This window comes from Hyaloscypha bicolor, assembly GCF_002865645.1.
Source record: "Hyaloscypha bicolor E unplaced genomic scaffold K444scaffold_10, whole genome shotgun sequence".
In the NCBI taxonomy this organism is placed as follows: Eukaryota; Fungi; Ascomycota; class Leotiomycetes; order Helotiales; family Hyaloscyphaceae; genus Hyaloscypha; species Hyaloscypha bicolor.
The window spans coordinates 891285-907546 of NW_020194512.1; the positions used below are offsets into that span (position 1 = coordinate 891285).

General features: G+C 46.9%; 3 protein-coding genes across 3 annotated transcripts; 1 reads left to right on the forward strand and 2 right to left on the reverse strand.

Annotated features, from left to right (window-relative positions):
• The first annotated feature begins 1255 nt into the window (after positions 1-1255).
• On the forward strand, positions 1256-5778 carry K444DRAFT_578303 (ABC transporter-like protein). The gene is made up of 2 exons (XM_024877608.1): positions 1256-5046; positions 5144-5778. Exons 1-2 carry the CDS (start codon positions 1483-1485, stop codon positions 5603-5605), a joined length of 4026 nt encoding a protein of 1341 aa, XP_024743883.1. The 5' UTR covers positions 1256-1482; the 3' UTR covers positions 5606-5778.
• Positions 5779-5792: 14 nt separating this feature from the next.
• Positions 5793-7641, reverse strand: K444DRAFT_3208 (uncharacterized protein). The gene has a single exon (XM_024871875.1). The coding sequence runs from the start codon at positions 7148-7150 to the stop codon at positions 5993-5995; it is 1158 nt and encodes a 385-aa protein (XP_024743884.1). The 5' UTR covers positions 7151-7641; the 3' UTR covers positions 5793-5992.
• A 5243-nt stretch (positions 7642-12884) lies between these two features.
• Positions 12885-15250, reverse strand: K444DRAFT_550095 (TPR-like protein). The gene is made up of 2 exons (XM_024876494.1): positions 15237-15250; positions 12885-15173 (listed from the first exon to the last, which is right to left on the reverse strand). Exon 2 carries the CDS (start codon positions 15056-15058, stop codon positions 12893-12895), a length of 2166 nt encoding a protein of 721 aa, XP_024743885.1. The 5' UTR covers positions 15059-15173; positions 15237-15250; the 3' UTR covers positions 12885-12892.
• Between the last annotated feature and the right edge of the window lie 1012 nt (positions 15251-16262).

Genomic DNA, 16262 nt, shown 5'->3' on the forward strand with positions numbered 1-16262 from the left:
ACCGAATGGAATGAAAAACGTGAGCCTGCTTCTCCCTAACCTAAAACCCCTGTCCTGGTGAAGCTATTCACATGCTTGGCAGCGCAGAAACGTGAGGCTGGAGATTGCACTCTGGAAAATAACTCGGCATTGGCAAAAGGCACTTGCTGGATGTGACTGAACTGTTGGTAAGTTGACTCCCAGAGACTGAAGCATATGGTAACCCCTACAGTGCAACTTTCAGCTTCGGAATACCACGGGTCAGACCGTCCGAAGGAGCCAGATGCTGAACATAATAACAGCCAGATGCCTTCGGGCTATTGGCAGGGGAGTTTCCAGGGCCGGTACGAATTATATCTTCGTTGCGCTCCTCCCACCATCCCAGGTGCCGCGAGGCCACATGAACACAACACCAACAAAAGTTGCCCGTGATCCCAGTTGTTTCCCTTCACGATTTCTTGCTGTCCTCCAATGGTGGTCTACCGACCCAGCAAGGGTAGCTGTCGGTTCGGTGGGCATCCGCGCCACTACATCGCATGCCTGCAGCCTCGCAGGATCTGGACTTCAACCCCGGTTGCGGACATTGACAGCTCGGCAGGAAGTTACTTTGGTTTGCACATGGCGGCCAAGGATGGTGACGGACCAGTGACGGTGGCGCTGTGGAGAAGTCGAGATGGCATGTTACGTTTCAGGTTCCTTTTGTTCATTTCAACGGTCCCAGGGCTGGCCAGCGCAAGATTGGACGAAGGAGCTGGATGCTGGTTAGCTGGGCTTTGACTGAGAAGAGGCAGAGCAGAACCCACGACGCTGCAGCATACTTTGCGCATATTGCAATTTGCGCTTCGCACCCCCCAGTTGTTAGTGAAAGTCGAGAACAGATGCAGCAGTTGCATGCTGTGCCGTTGAAGTGCTGTGAAGGGCTGTGCTCTGCTGTGCTGTGCTGTGCTGTGCTGCCGAAGGAAAGCTGTGGTTGGTGTTGTACAGGAACCGAGCTTCACTCAAGCGAAGTGCCTTTGTGCCCCTCTTCATGACCTCCAATTCGGTCCTTCGGCTCGCTTCTCAGCGACATCCCTCCTCTTCTCTCTATTGCTTGGATGGAAGCTCGCCTCGCAGGCGAACCTCGGCGATATGCCCTATTGTAGATGTTCGACCTTCGATCTTTCGAGTCTCTATTTTGGGTGGTGATCTCCCCAGCCGCAGCGGGGTTGACATCGCTTGGGAAAAAAAGCTTCGGTGAAGCTACTCTAGGTAGGAAATCAGCCAGCCTGAACACGACCTTCCCTATTCAGACGTCATGTACAATTTCTTTCCTTCTGTTTCTTCATTGAATCTTCCCTTCGTATTTCGAAGTCTCAGGTTCTATCTCTTCTGCTTCGCCCTCACAGCATTCCAATCGTGTTATCAAGTGGGGCTCACCTCAGCTACTCTTGTGCGCCACAAGCGTCCCCAAGACATAGACATTTCCAGTGATGGAAATACGATTCTCATAGACCTTCGGACGAAATGGAGGACGACATAGAGCTTGGTCTGCCAGCGGCAGACAAGGCGGATGATATTGGGCCCTACCCGCTGCAAGTCGATTCGAAAGCGCCAGCTTCGAAAACCGCAACGGCGCAAGACCATGAACCTCACAATCAGCTGCAAACCCTCTCGAGCACGCATACGAACCTTATCTCCCTTTCAGATGTCGATTCTGTCGATGTCCAAGTACGGGGCCTCGCTGTTAAAGTGGACATTTCTCCGTCCGCCTTCTCGCTCTCCCATTTCCTTCCTCGAAAACGAAGCCAAGATGGCACGCCCTCCTCGAGTGCAAAGCAGATCCTGCACTCAGTTTCTGCGTCGATGCCGGCCGGCACGCTCACCGCGATCATTGGAGGAAGTGGATCTGGCAAGACGACGATGCTCAGTACAATGGCGGAGCGCATGACAAGTGGGCGGTTGAGTTTCGCGGGAACAACCACGTTCAACGGCATGAAAGGCGTGAATAGTGTGAGGAGTGCATATGTGATGCAGCAGGATGTTCTGATACCGACATTGACCGTTCGAGAGACACTGCGATACTCTGCTGACTTGCGCCTTCCACCACCTACAACAGAGCAGGAGAGGCGGAAGGTTGTGGAGGAGGTCATATTGGAATTGGGATTAAAGGAATGTGCAGACACAAGAATTGGCAACCACCAGCATAAGGGATGTTCGGGAGGTGAAAAGAGGAGAACCAGTATTGGAGTACAACTTCTGAGTAACCCGAGTGTTCTGTTTTTGGACGAGCCAACCACAGGCCTGGATGCTACCAGTGCATTTCAATTGGTGAGAACGCTGAAGGATCTGGCAAAGAAGGGGAGAACGATCATTACGACCATCCATCAACCGAGATCTGAAATATGGGGAATGCTTGATGGGCTCGTGATTCTAGCAAGAGGAAGTCCAGTCTATTCCGGGAAGGCGGACGACAGTATCCCATGGTTCAAGAACGCTGGGATGGAATTACCACCATTCGTCAATCCGGCTGAGTTCCTAATCGATATTGCTGCAATTGACAATCGTTCTCCTGATCTTGAAGCCACCACTTCAGAGCGGGTAGAAAGACTCAAATTGGCTTGGGTGGATGAAAATGAGAGGTTATATGGTACACCAGATGAAAAGAACTTCTCGACATCGGAACTTGCAGCTATCCCCGTACCCTTGAGAGCACCAGTCCATTCTCCATTCATCCGGCAGACGCGTGTCTTGACTTCTCGAGCTTTTGTAACTACATATCGAGATCCAATGGGTATGGCTGGGTCATTGGCAGAAGCCGTGTTGATGGGCATTCTGACCGGATGGGTTTTCTTCGGTTTGTCAAAGGACGAATCGGGAATTCGAAGTCGACAAGGTGCTTTATACAATGCTGCCGGCCTGCAAGGATATCTCATTCTGATGTTTGAGACCTATCGCCTTACGATTGATGTTCAGGTGTTTGATCGGGAGCATAATGAGAACGTTGTGGATGTGCTCCCGTTCCTGCTAAGCAGACGAATTTCGCGGTTTATTATGGAAGATTTCCCTGTTCCACTGGCTTACTCGACAATATTCTACTGGATGGCAGGATTCAGGGCCGAGGCATCAACATTCCTGATCTTCTTCTCTATCATTTTTCTAAATCAGTATATTGCCGTCACATTTGCTTCAGTCTGCGTAGCTGCTGATAGAAGCTTTGCCGTGGCTTCCTTGATCGGCAATATGGGTTATACAATCCAAAGCTTTGCATGTGGATTCTTCATCCAGGCCAACACCATGCCGGTCTATGTAAGGTGGCTAAAATGGACAGCTTATTGTTTCTACGCCTTTGGGGCTCTCTGCGCCAACGAATTCAGAGGCCAATTCTATAACTGTCCGCTGCCCGGCGGGGAGTCAAATCCAGCTTGTGCACCTTACACGAGTGCCTTCATCATGAACGCGCTGGGGTTTCCATCAAACTGGATCGCTAGGCCGATCATCATCCTAGTTGGGTTCGTGGTGATGTTTGCCTTTCTTTCCTGGGTTGGATTCAGATTCATCCCAGTAGAAATGAGCATTGCCAAAGCAAGGGAATCGAACACTGATCTCTCTGCTGGGAAAGAGAAAATGACTTTCAGATCTGCGACCGAAGTGAGAACGGTGGATATTGGACTTGATAAATTTGCACTTGATCTGGACAAGAGGACAATGCGGGGAAAGAAGCTACCAACGAAGACCATTTTGCATCCTGTCACGGCGACATTTCAAGCTGGACTCCTCAACGTTATCATGGGACCATCTGGGAGCGGCAAGACGTCACTTCTCAATGCAATGGCTCTCCGCTTGCACAACAGTGCTGGGACTCGATATCGACAATTCGGAGATATGACATTCAATGGAGCTGTCCCTTCGGACTCCGTTGTACGATCAGTATGCTCTTACGTCTGTCAAGACGATGATGCACTTCTACCGTCCCTCACAGTTCGTGAGACGTTACGGTTTTCCGCAGGCCTGCGACTGCCTTCCTTTATGACCGAGGATCAAAAGTACCAACGCGCAGAGGAGGTGCTCATGAAATTGGGTCTCAAGGATTGTGCAGACAATTTGATTGGGTCTAATGAGATCAAGGGGATATCTGGAGGAGAGAAGAGACGAGTTTCGATTGCTGTTCAGATCCTGACAGATCCAAGAGTACTTCTGCTGGATGAACCCACATCTGGCCTGGACGCTTTCACAGCATCATCTATCATGGAAGTCCTTCAAGGTCTCGCCCACGAAGGACGCACTCTGATCCTCACCATCCATCAGTCGCGCTCTGATCTCTTCAAGCAATTCGGAAACGTCCTCCTTCTCGCCCGAGGAGGCTCCCCAGTATACGCTGGGAATGCCGCAGGTTTACTTCCCCATTTCGACGCCCTCGGTTTCCCCTGCCCAACAACCACCAACCCCGCCGACTTTGCCCTCGACCTCATAACCATCGACCTCCAACATTCGACCCGCGAAGAAGCCACGCGCGCAAAAGTCAGAAGCCTCATCGCCTCCTGGTCCAGCGGCGACTTCGCCGCAGCCTTGAACCCAACCCGGATCTCCACGCCCGCAGAACTTGGCGCCCTCATCCGCAAACCCACCTCCTTCTTCTCCGCCTACCCCATCCTCGTGCACCGCGGCTTCATTAACTTCCGCCGTCAGCCACCCCTCCTGTTGGCGCGCATCATGCAAGTCATTGGCCTAGCCATCATCTTGACCCTCTTCTTCGCCCCGCTGAAAAATGACTATGAGTCTGTGCAAACGCGAATAGGCTTCATACAGGAATTCTGTGCCTTCAATTTCGTTGGCATGCTGCAGAACGTTGCTGTTTATCCCATGGAAAAAGATGTTTTCTATCGAGAACATGACGATGGGACATATGGAGTCGAAGCGTTCCTAGCACAGTATATCACGCTCGAGGTACCGTTTGAGATCGGAACCAGTCTTGTGTTTGCCGTTTTGACAGATCTTGCGGCTGGCTTGCCGAGGACGCCGCAGATGTTCTTTGTGTGCTTTTTCAATTGCTTCTGTATTGTTAATTCGGGTGAGAGTTTGGGGATTATGGTTTGTCTCCCTTTCTTTCCTTTTCCTCCGTAGCCTCCCGTCCCCACCCCCTCTAATCCAAATCGTTTGAGGGGAATACCAGGCTGATGACAGAAAGTTCAACACCCTCTTCTCCCACACCGGCTTCGCTGTCAACCTAACGTCCGTCTTCCTCTCCGTGGCGCAGTTCATGTCCGGCGTGATGTCAATCAACATGCCCTCCTTCCTTAAAGGCGTGAACTACTTGTCTCCCCTCCGCTACGCTGTCAGAAATCTCGCTCCTTATTCGCTCTCACATATCTTATTTACCTGCTCTCAGCAACAGAGATTACCGGATGGCAAATGTCCGATCGAGAACGGGAAGGAGGTTTTAGGGCTGTATCGGCTGGATACGGATCCGAGGTTGAATTTGGCTATGTTAGGTGTTGTTACGGTGTGTTATAGGCTGCTGGCTTGGGGCTTGTTGAGGGTGGTCAGGGGGCATTGGAAATGGGGTGACACGGGGAAGTGGAGGGAGAGGATGGGTTGTCGGGAGGGGAATTCAGTCGCTGGACATACTAGTACTGGGGTGGAGAACTGATTTATGAGAAAATGATGGCATTTGGTATGCGGCATCTTTGTTATACCCATTCGATTCACTCGTTAGAGATGTCTTTATGCATCTTTGCCATTTAGACGACATGCTCTGGGAAAGATAGTACACCAACAGGATAAAATACGGTTTGTTTCCCCAGCCCCTTTCTTCTGTTTTCCTTCTCCACCCCCTCCTCGATCCTCCTTCTCTTCTTTCTTGTCCATTGTGGTGCAGGAAACGAGGGGAGGAGAGAATCCGATATGGTTGCCAGATACTTGTTAGCTGGAGTTTGAGACCGAAGAGCAGTATCTCCCACGGCCATCAAGAACATGCCAGGGACTGCAACTTCGAGCGGAAATAAGTGCGACTGGAAAGCCATCCTGTTGCTACCAATCACCGAGATCTGCCAGTGAAGCTCCCACTTTCACTCCCCACAACGCCAATCCCAGAGCCCCGTGAAGTCAACGGAAAGCCACCCTCATCATAACAGCAAGGGTATCTTTGCGTTCGATTCTCGACACGTTCCCGTTCGCAAGGTTGACGGCACTTCGTACACGTCCACCCATTCTCAGAGTTGACGACTCTCTCAAGACACCCCTTGCACCTCCACCACTCCTCGTCCACTTGCCTTGACGTGAGCCAGGCAACTCGTTTCGATTCGTTACCGAATCGGCGGTTTCGAGGGATGTCTTCTAAGTGATAGTCCCTGAGGTGGTCTCGTAGGTGATCAATCTTGTAGAAGGACTGGCTTTTCCTGGGGCATGAAGCCCAATCGCAGATATAGCTTTCTTGGCCAAGATTGCCACCTTCGACAGGGACTGTTTGCGAACTTCGTGGATGCTCCGAGGGCTCGTTGGCTGCTACCGTCGGTGTCTGATCTTCTGTGTTGTCCCCTGAACTCTGGGGGCTGGAGTCATCTGCGAGCTGACCTGGTCCAGGAGGCTCGTTTGCAACCAACTTGGTGCATGCTAATGCTTTCTTTGTGGTTGTTGCGGATGATTTGAGGGAGGGCTTCCTCTGCCTAGGATCCTTGATGAATGATTCTATCAGCGCCGACTCGAGCATTGCCAACGAAGGCTTCTCAACGTATCCGATGTTCCTCACAGGCAGAAAGTGTTCAATGGAATATGGCTTCGAAGCAAGGACGATCGACTTTTCGGCTGCAAACGTGACATCAAGGTCTTCAACCTTGATTGATATCACGTTTGGTTCCAACTGTGATACGTCCGCACCAACGTCCGCAGAGCGTACGTGGAAGAGGTGTGCTGGACGAGCATGGTATTTCTCTTCCCCTCTTCCCCCGAAAGTGTGTATTCGAAGAGCAACGCAGAATCCCTTTTGATTTCGCACGGATATAAATCGACTTGGCTTCGCATACGCGTATTGATCGTAGTCGACCTTCGTAACGTGTTTGTCGCCAACTTGCATGGACGGTCCTCTTGCTTCGATCCAAACTGTTGAGAAGCACCTGCCAGGTTTGAAGAATTTGTGCGGCCTCTGGACTCTCTGATATGCTGGTAGAAAAGTAGAATTAGTATTCGAGCTGCTCATGAGTTTCAGTCTTGATCAAAGGATGACTTGGTAGAAGAGCGGGAAAATCTTCTTGCCTGGATGGAGTGAGCTCCCTTCCTCGAGCGAACCTTCTAAGAACTCATGATCCATTCTAGCCTTCTCGAAGCAATGGAGCAACTGAACAATACGAAATGCTATCTGACAGCTAGCCTCGCTGGTGGGTCCGCATTCGACGTCTCTGGGCGCTGGGAAATGACAACCAGCTGTGGGTTGAACCTACGCTAAATCTTGCAAACGGAGAGGTTCTTGGGTTGCTGCGTAGCTATTGGGAGCAGTGAAACTTCGTTGAATCTTTTGGACCCTGGCGAGAAGGAGGTTTATCTTAAATTGGTCGTGGCGAGGAAGTCAAGTAAGGTTTAGTGAAACTATTTGAAGTGCGGCCATAGTATAAGCCCCATGCAAGCACGCTCAAGAGGGAGAGTGTGCTCTAATATCAACACTAAAGGCACTGTCTCGCCAATAAGGACACAAGCACAAATTTTCGATTACTTCTCCTCTTTCTCTAGTCATAACACTCTTCCATCTAGCGCTTCCTCTCTCGGGTACTAATTATCATTGCAGAACCTACCAACACTGCAAAGCAAAAAAGCCCCTGTCCTTATTGTGATGAATTTCTGCAAGACCAATGTACTTTCCCCAACCACCACACTCCGAAGCCTTATATAATGAGCTCCTATTAGTTAACGGGAGGGAACAATGCCCGCATATTGAGCTCGGTTGTTTGCAGTGCCAAAATTTGACAAGTATCGCAGTTTCGTTTTTCTAGTTCTTCAAAGCCATAGGACATGGAAATTTCAAGCCACCGAATGTAGTAGGTTAGGGTAATACATCAAAAATCGATGGTTTGCTATTTGGGTCAAGTGGATGCAGGTATATGCAAGGCAGGCAACAACGAAATGTCTCCGCACAGGTCGAATCGACAGCTCGAACTGTCTGCGATAAGAGCATAATTCTGCTGCTCCCACATTATTGCTTATTAAATTTAGGGGGAAAAGTGAAATAACTTCCCTTACTCCAGGTATTAATTTAAGGGTATTAATTTAAGGGTATTATTTAGGGGTATTATTTAGGGGTATTATTTAGGGGTATTATTTAGGGGTATTATTTAGGGGTATTAATTTAGGGGTATTAATTAAGGTATTAATTTAAGGACATTAATTTAGAGATATTAATTAGGGATATATATTAAATTACTTAAAGTTCTTTTTATAAAAAGAAAAAGGCTAAATATAAAATTATATAATTAACTAAATATTAGCTTAATTTCTATTATAATATATTATATTTCTCTTTTATTACTTCTTTTTATAAGTATTTATTATTTAAAAAAATTATTTATTAATTTTCTTTTTCTTTATATATAAATATAAAAGTCAAGTCTTAAATTTTTTATAAATTTATAGCTTAAAATTTAGTAATAAGTAATTTATAATTATAAGGCTTTCTTTTTCTTATAATTTTAAAGTTTTAAAGTTATAATATATATATAATAAAGTATAAATAAGCTAGATTTAGTAACTTAATTAAAGTAATACTTATATAAGATTACATTTCTCAATTAGGGCTAGTACTTATATATATATATATAGTAAAATACTAGAAAAGATATAAAAAGATATATAAAGCTTTAAAAATAAGTATTAATTAATTTTTTTTATAAAAGCTAGTTCTAGAAATTAGTTATATTTACAAGTATTACTTTATACTTTACTTTATCTTACTTTAGTTACTTATATAATACCTTATTATTATATATTTTATATTCTTTACTTTTCACTTTTACTTGCTTATTCTCTTAACTTACCTCCTTTCTTAATCCCTTATATCCTCTCTCTCTTACTCCTATATTTATATATATAAAGATAAGAATTAAAGAGAGAGAGTAAATATTTCAAGTAATAGTAAAGGCTTGGGGAGGGGGGTTGCTGTGTGAGTGCGGGCAAGTTTTAGTGGGGTGAATCGTGCCTCACCGCTTCAGTATATCAGTGGTATTGCAGACAGTTCGAACTGTCGATTCGGCCTGTCCAGAGACAGTTCAGGCAACCAAGCCTCAAATGCAAATGTAGAAACCTTTGGGTGCTAGGAAATAGTTGTTGCCATTATATATAAAAGGAGGAAAAATGGCCAAATATTTATTGAAAGACATGCTCTTAAGTAACAATGCCGGTATTGAGATTTAGAGGAAATGCAATTATATGTATATTGTTTCTCCACGTATTGTCTCAGTGGAAAGCACGGAAGTCTCGCCCAGTGTTTATCAGATTTGTATGTGAATACTTTACTTTTAAAGAAATGTTGTGTGCTTGGATTAGAACTATAAAGCAAACCTGACCTGTCTTTTTTCGGCCTGCGAAGCAAGGGCTGCAAGGCTGATTGGCAACTGTAACCTGCCCCAACACGTGACACAGCTTTAGCTGCAAGATCCCACGTCAGACATGGATGAGGTTACACTAACAAATGCGGACCAGAAGGGCCACCCGAAAAAAAGCAAACTTGGGGTTCCTCGCTAAATTTGTAGCACAGACCAACACCAAACACAGACCAGCCAGTTCTAGCAGAAGTACGCAGGTGCAGGCCCTAATATTTGTTACACCGCCTTGAGTTCTGCTAAGCAAAAGTCTGCTACAGCGCATTGCTACAGGGCATTTCAGCGCAACCCCTGCAAAGGCGGTGTAACAAATATTAAGGCCTGCACCTGCGTACAGAATTTATCATGTGAAACACTTAGCACAGTCGCTAGCATGGCCAGTCGCTTTCACGAACCACCAGTGGTAACTTGTAGAAGGTACGGAAGTACGAACGGGTAGTGAGTTCGGCAATATAGCCTGAATAATACAGTCGATCCGATCCAAAAGTGACAAAAAAAAAGGTCTACCAAAATACTAATTGATATAAATTATATTAATCGGAACTATCGTATATCTTGTAGTAATTAATTCCCTGGTCTCCGATTCTTAATACCTTTAATATTACAGGAGTTGCAGAGCACGTGACCATTTTATACGAGCTCGCATAGAAATTTTTGCGTTTTATCCCTTCCTCCGGTGAGACATTGCCACATTAGCGGCCGTACATGAATATCCCTATTTCGGCCAGAACATAATCCGAATTGGCGATATTCATGTACGGCCGCTAATGTGGCAATGTCTCACCGGACGAAGGGATAAGAGTAAAAAATCACACCTTGTATAGTATACGAGGTTATACGTGATTAAAATCATAAACTTTTTATACTTTACATTCTCTTTAGTAGTAAGTCTTAAAATTTAAGCTCTTACTAGATATTCTAAGCTTATAGAAGCTTAAGGAGCCTTATAAGACCTTATAAGTCTAAGTTTAATTTACTATTTACTTAGGTATACGTGACTTTTATTGAATATTTTTGCGTTTTGTATGGTCAGAAATTTAAAAAAGTAAGAAACGTCCGTGCATTTCAAAACTCGATTACTAATAAACCACAAATCGCATTAGAAATCTGATTAATAGGTTTTATTCGCTTGTTTCTTTTCTATAATTGCATTACTTAGTATTAATTACTCGGGGTTGTGGTTAAAAAATTATTATGGACACAAAAGGGCGACCGTTTTGTCGCTTTTGGATCGGACCGACTATACCTCTTCACGTGTCTCTTCTCTCATGCATGCTCTTCAAGCATGCCATGCATCACGGATCCCTTGCTGACCGCCTCCATTTCTTCGCTTGCGACTGGTCTTCCACATTGCGTGCCGGGAGGATCCGACTGCATATGATTGGCTGTCCACTTCCTCTTACTTGGTACCCCCTCTGACCCATCTTCGCATTAAGAGTTTTCAGCTCCAAGATCTTTTTTCCATTCAGTGTCCTGAACTCATTCGCGGGCAGCGCTTCTGTGGGGCTTGGTACTCAATGACCCAATTTGATCATCTCCCAGGAGTCCTGGCGGGCCCCTGCAGGACCCCCGGCACACGACAGCTAGGAAGACTCATCCATAAAGTTGTTGTTGGGTAGCAAAGCGCGAAAAAGTAGAATCATCCAACGACTCAAACCTGATTTTGAGAACTTGGTGGGGGTGGAAGCATTGGATACCAGCGTGTTACTGGATTCCGCAAGAGGCTGGCTTCATCTTACGGATGGGTGGCTGCATATACGGAAACGTCTGATACCGTAATACTAAATCTTTATGAAACATTTAAACTTGCCACGTAGCCCAGCAGTTAGCGGAGACTTCGGGCTGTCTAAAAGACTTTTTGCCTCTTCCAATTCTCATCAACCATTACACCTTGGCCTTCTCACCTCTGCTCTTCAGTACAAGGAATGAAGCCACAGATTCATAGATGTCTCGGTTCTCCGCCAATGGCCATTTTAAACAAGGTTGAGACGCCATCGAAGTCTGAAATGTTGTTGGTTGACCACCTGATCGCAATGGTTGGTGAGTCTTCACCTCTTCCACCCCCAACCTCCCTCCGGGCAAACATCTGACAACCGCTAAGGTCCACTTGTCTTTCCAAGCATATTGTTGCCTCCCCGGTGGGAGTTCCACTTGGGCCCCAAGAATGGATTATCTTCATCGAGGGTCTTCTGTCAGAGAGATTTCAATGTGCCGCCCATCGCAACTTGGGATTCTCCGTTTCCAGGAGATCATGATCGTACATTTGTCCACCCCTTGGTAGACCGAATTGATATCGACACTCTGCGTCACCAACACAACATCATTATGAACGTATTGGCTCCATCAATGATTCCAATTATGCGCTTTCAAATCTGGGGATTTTTGGTAAGCCAACTTTCCAGATCAATCAACGCGGCAAAACAAAGTCACCAACTTTGATGAATGCTGATACAAATCTGTTTGCAGACTCCGAAGACATTTCCCATGATTCGATTCCTCGACTGGATTTATATTGGGCCCATCACGGACAAAAACAATGCGAATAAGGAGAAACTTGTCGAGGAGTTGGTGGAGAATTTAGACGACCAGCCATATGCAATGATGAATGGGAACCAAGTACACATGCGACCATCGAGCGTTCTGCTAGGTGTGTTGCTTTCACAGGACGTGTGCCTTGGGATCCATTTGAGCGTTGGTGGATACATGTTAATGTGTGAGGGTGGAGCTCAGACCAGTGGTGGGGGTGAAGGAGAATCAACTTCAGGGGGCGGCAATGGAGGTGGGAGTAAGAAATGATGAGTGGTTGGAACTAGAGCACCATTATTTCTCGGGGAGTTGTGTGATTGATGAGCATCAGTCGTGGGAGTGAACGAGAGCGACCCCGGTAGGGGTAGATTCCAGAAGTTGGCCGTGGGCTTGGAATTGGAGGCTAGTCTTTGTCAGGGCCTTGTAAGATGAATTCACATCTTTCTAGAAATTACCTGTTTTCATGAAGCTCTGCTCTTCAGCGACCCAAGCGGCTTTGAAGTGGATACTTTGTCGAGGACTAGAGATAGGTCGTGAACTACTCTTTCTTTCTCTGATTCAGTAGAACTAGTGCCTGCGAATCGTACCGTGCCGAATGCATTTGAAGGTCAAGGTCTCTGTAATAAGCCGAGATGTAGTAGATTCACCTCTCTTGAGTGACCCCAACGACCATTTGTCCACCAGGAAGTCCCGACACTAGTCAGACACCTCCTGTGCGACAAAGTAGTTCTCAGGGTGAGCTGGTGCAGTAATTCCGCTGGTTGTCAGATCTGTTGAGCAGATCATCCGTCCAAACGGGAGGATCAATGGAAAATGTACCGACTGCTTCACTCGCCCATTGCCTTTACGGATGAACATGTCAGGAAAATCTCGGGCTCGATCGATGTGGTAGAGTCAAATTCCACATTTCCGGGGACGGCAGGAAACATCTCCTCCGAGAGCTTGCTATTTGTCTCATTTAGGTCGTGGGGGCTCTCGTCCAAGGATATGATCGTATTTACTTCATCCAAATTTTCCTCTTTTACGATGACTTTCGAAGCGCCTGGAGGAGTCAGGATAAATGATGCTTGAGTTTCCTTCTCTGTCGTTGCCATATCTTCCTTGATCGCGTCGAGTATATCGTCCAGAAGCTCTTCGCTGGCTTTCGTATCAGTATGCTCAGCCCCGAGGACCCTTTTTCTGCTCAGGAAAGACTCTCTGGCAAGTCTCTCTGCTTCCTCATTCTTGCCCAATCTGAGAAGAATGAAAGCCAGGTTGTGGGCCATCAGGAGCGATTGAAGGTGTTGAGGGCCAAGAGCCTCAATGATGAGTGCCAAATGATCTCGTGCCAACTTCTCCGTTCTTGCGAACTGACCCTCATCTGCAAGGGTACTAATCAAACCAATCTTTGCGTTCAAAGTGAGTGGATGTCGCTTGCCCAACTGGTGTTCTCTACTCCTCAATACCTCTCTCTGAAGCTTTTCGGCTTCAGAAAACTTCCCTTGTTTCTGTAGACAGATGGCGAGAGCTGAACTACTCAACAACGTGGCCAGATTTTCTCGCCCATAGATCCTCCTCTTGACAGACACTGCTTTTCTGGCATACATTTCGGCCTCGTGATATCTTTCTTGTGTTCCTAGTACCAGAGAGAGGTTGTTCAAGCTGGCGAGAGTATGAGGATCGTCTTCTCCCAATTTCTTCTGCCTTCCCTCCAAAGCACGCCGATGCAAATGCTCGGCCTCGGCGTATTGTCCTTGACCCTGCAATGATAGACCCAAATTATTCAGGCTTGAAAGAGTGTCTTTGTGCTCTCCCAAAAGTCTCTGTTGATTCTCTAAGACAGCTCTTTGCAGGCGGATCGCCGCAGCAAACTTCCCGTTCCTGTAAAGAACAGTGCCGTGATCCTCTTGTTTCGTCAAATGATCAGGGTTGTCAATTCCAAAAACCACTCCACTCAAGTCTGCGGAAAGCCTTGAGAACCACTCGGCATGGCTATAGCGGCCTGTAATTTGAAGATATTGGGAGCATCGGTGAGCAAGCAAACATCGAGGTAGGTCGAGCTCTGGTGGAAAATCTTTGTATTCCAAGACTGCGTGTGCATGCGGGAGAAATTGAGCACATGAAGATAAATTACCGGATTCAAGTGATGGAGCAGTTGGGAAACATTCGAGCACTGCTTTCATGGCCTTCTGAATCCAATGATGGAATTGACTCCTTGATCTCAGCCACCTCCTCGCTGCTAGGTGTACTACAGCATGCATATAGAAAGTTTGATTGTCACTATCTGCAGTAATCAAGCAATGTGATCGGAGTAGACCCAAGGCCGTTAAGAAACTGACGCTTATCCCACTGTGATCGACCGCGCTTGGGAGGAGCGACTTGGGGATCTTTCGGGGGCTGACACATGCAATGAACGACAAAAGATCTCCTGCCAGAGTATCGACTTTCAAAAGACAGTCCAGAGATATTGAGAGGGTGAGAAGTACTGGCTTCGCTCTGGCTGGTCCTTGGGGAAAACTTTCATCATCGAGAAGAAGTGCCTTTGCGTCCTCGCCTGCGTTGAGCATCTCGAAATATTCTGAAACCGCAATTTGTTGACCAGATATGAATGCTCCAGCGTGACATATAGCTAACGGCAAGTGATTCAATGACTGGAGAAGTCCCGATACGGAGGTTTTTTCTGTCTCGCAAAGTTCAGAATGTGTGAGGCCCGCTTCCTGACAGAAGAGATCTCGAGCGTCGTTGGAATCGGGGTCGTCCACCCGAATAATGTTGTCGGCAGGTACGAGGCTCGCAGCAACTCTTCTACTCCTTGTTGTGAAGATGACCGAGCCTTTGGTATTTGTAGGGATCAAGTCTACCAGTGGCTCCTCTCTGTCCATGATTGCATCGTCGTCCACATTGTCTACAATCATTATCCAGTCGCCAAAACGGCTGTCGTGTAAGCACCTCGATACATCCTGAGTCGATACGGGCGAGTCTTCGGTTCCGTTAAGGTTCAAATAAGAAGCCATCCCTAGGTAATCTTGCAGAAATTGAAGTTTTGTGTCCGCCTGAATCCAAAATACCCAAGTCTCCGGAAATGCTCTATTCGTTTCCGTGGCGTATTGGAAGGCCAGGCTCGATTTTCTAAAGACCTGATGTATTAGTCGGAGGGTACGAATTACAAGACAGAAGAATGGGAGTACATGCCCGATCCCTCCGAGACCATATAAGGCTACACGGTTTTGTGTACCAAGCGCCTCGAGCTTGAACGACAATTTTGTTAAAAGCTCATCACGTCCAACAAAAGAACGGCTTTTATTCCGTTCCATGTTGTAAACGCGACTGAAGGTCATCGAGACGGGGGGCTGAGTCGGGTTACGAACATTGATGACCTCCGTGGTGTCAGGAAGTATTACTGTGATGCCTGATGCCTGATGGATAGGGATACGTGCAGTACGAGTGTCATGAATTGCTGGTGCATGTGAAATAAGGCGCTTGGAAATATCACCAACCGCCAAACAGTTTTCCCATTCCAGGGCCAGACACAACCCTCTCATTTTTTCTTCAATCCTCTTCCAAGCCAGACCAATATCTCTCTCCTTAGCCTTGAATTTCATTGTCATCCGGAGTTTGTCCACCAATCCCTTCCTTGATCCAGCGTTGATTTCTGCAAGCTTGCTGTGAACAATGTTCAGATCTTCCAGACAACTCTTTACATGTTGCTCGACAGACGGCGGGCTGTCGTTTTGGATTCTTTGAGCGAGATCAAGAAGTAGATTGGCATGTGAAAGCTGCCTGGCTATGGTGCCCAACTCGTCTCGGAGTTCTGAGCTCAAAGTCCCAACCAAAGATATGATCTTGGATGTCTGTTCAAAAAGCTGGGCTCCCGTCGCGACCAGGCCAATAACTTCAGCCATACCGAGAGTTCGAGGGCGAAAATATTGATCGAATGTGGAGGAGGCGAGCAGAGAGAAATGGTTTTGACGTGAGGCATCAAGCCATCGATGCTCATCAAAGTCGGGAGGCAAAGGTAACTGAGGTGATAAAAAGAAAATAATCACTCAGTTGCGTGATTATCTCTGCGCTTCTGGTACTGAGAAGAGACCATGCTTTGCTAGCAGGGCGGGGTGAGGCTTTCATCCTGTAAGCCAACACAGAGCCGCGAGCATCAGGGCGAAGCTGGGCGTCTCTGAGCCCATACTGTCAGTCGCAAAGCAGTGCTGATAATTGGTA

Coding starts and splice junctions, on each gene's coding strand:
- K444DRAFT_578303 (XM_024877608.1), top strand. CDS start 1,483: ATGGAGGACGACATAGAGCTTGGTCTGCCAGCGGCAGACAAGGCGGAT. Junction 5,047..5,143: donor GTGAGAGTTTGGGGATTATG/GTTTGTCTCCCT, acceptor GATGACAGAAAG/TTCAACACCCTCTTCTCCCA.
- K444DRAFT_550095 (XM_024876494.1), bottom strand. CDS start 15,058: ATGGCTTCTTATTTGAACCTTAACGGAACCGAAGACTCGCCCGTATCG.
- K444DRAFT_3208 (XM_024871875.1), bottom strand. CDS start 7,150: ATGAGCAGCTCGAATACTAATTCTACTTTTCTACCAGCATATCAGAGA.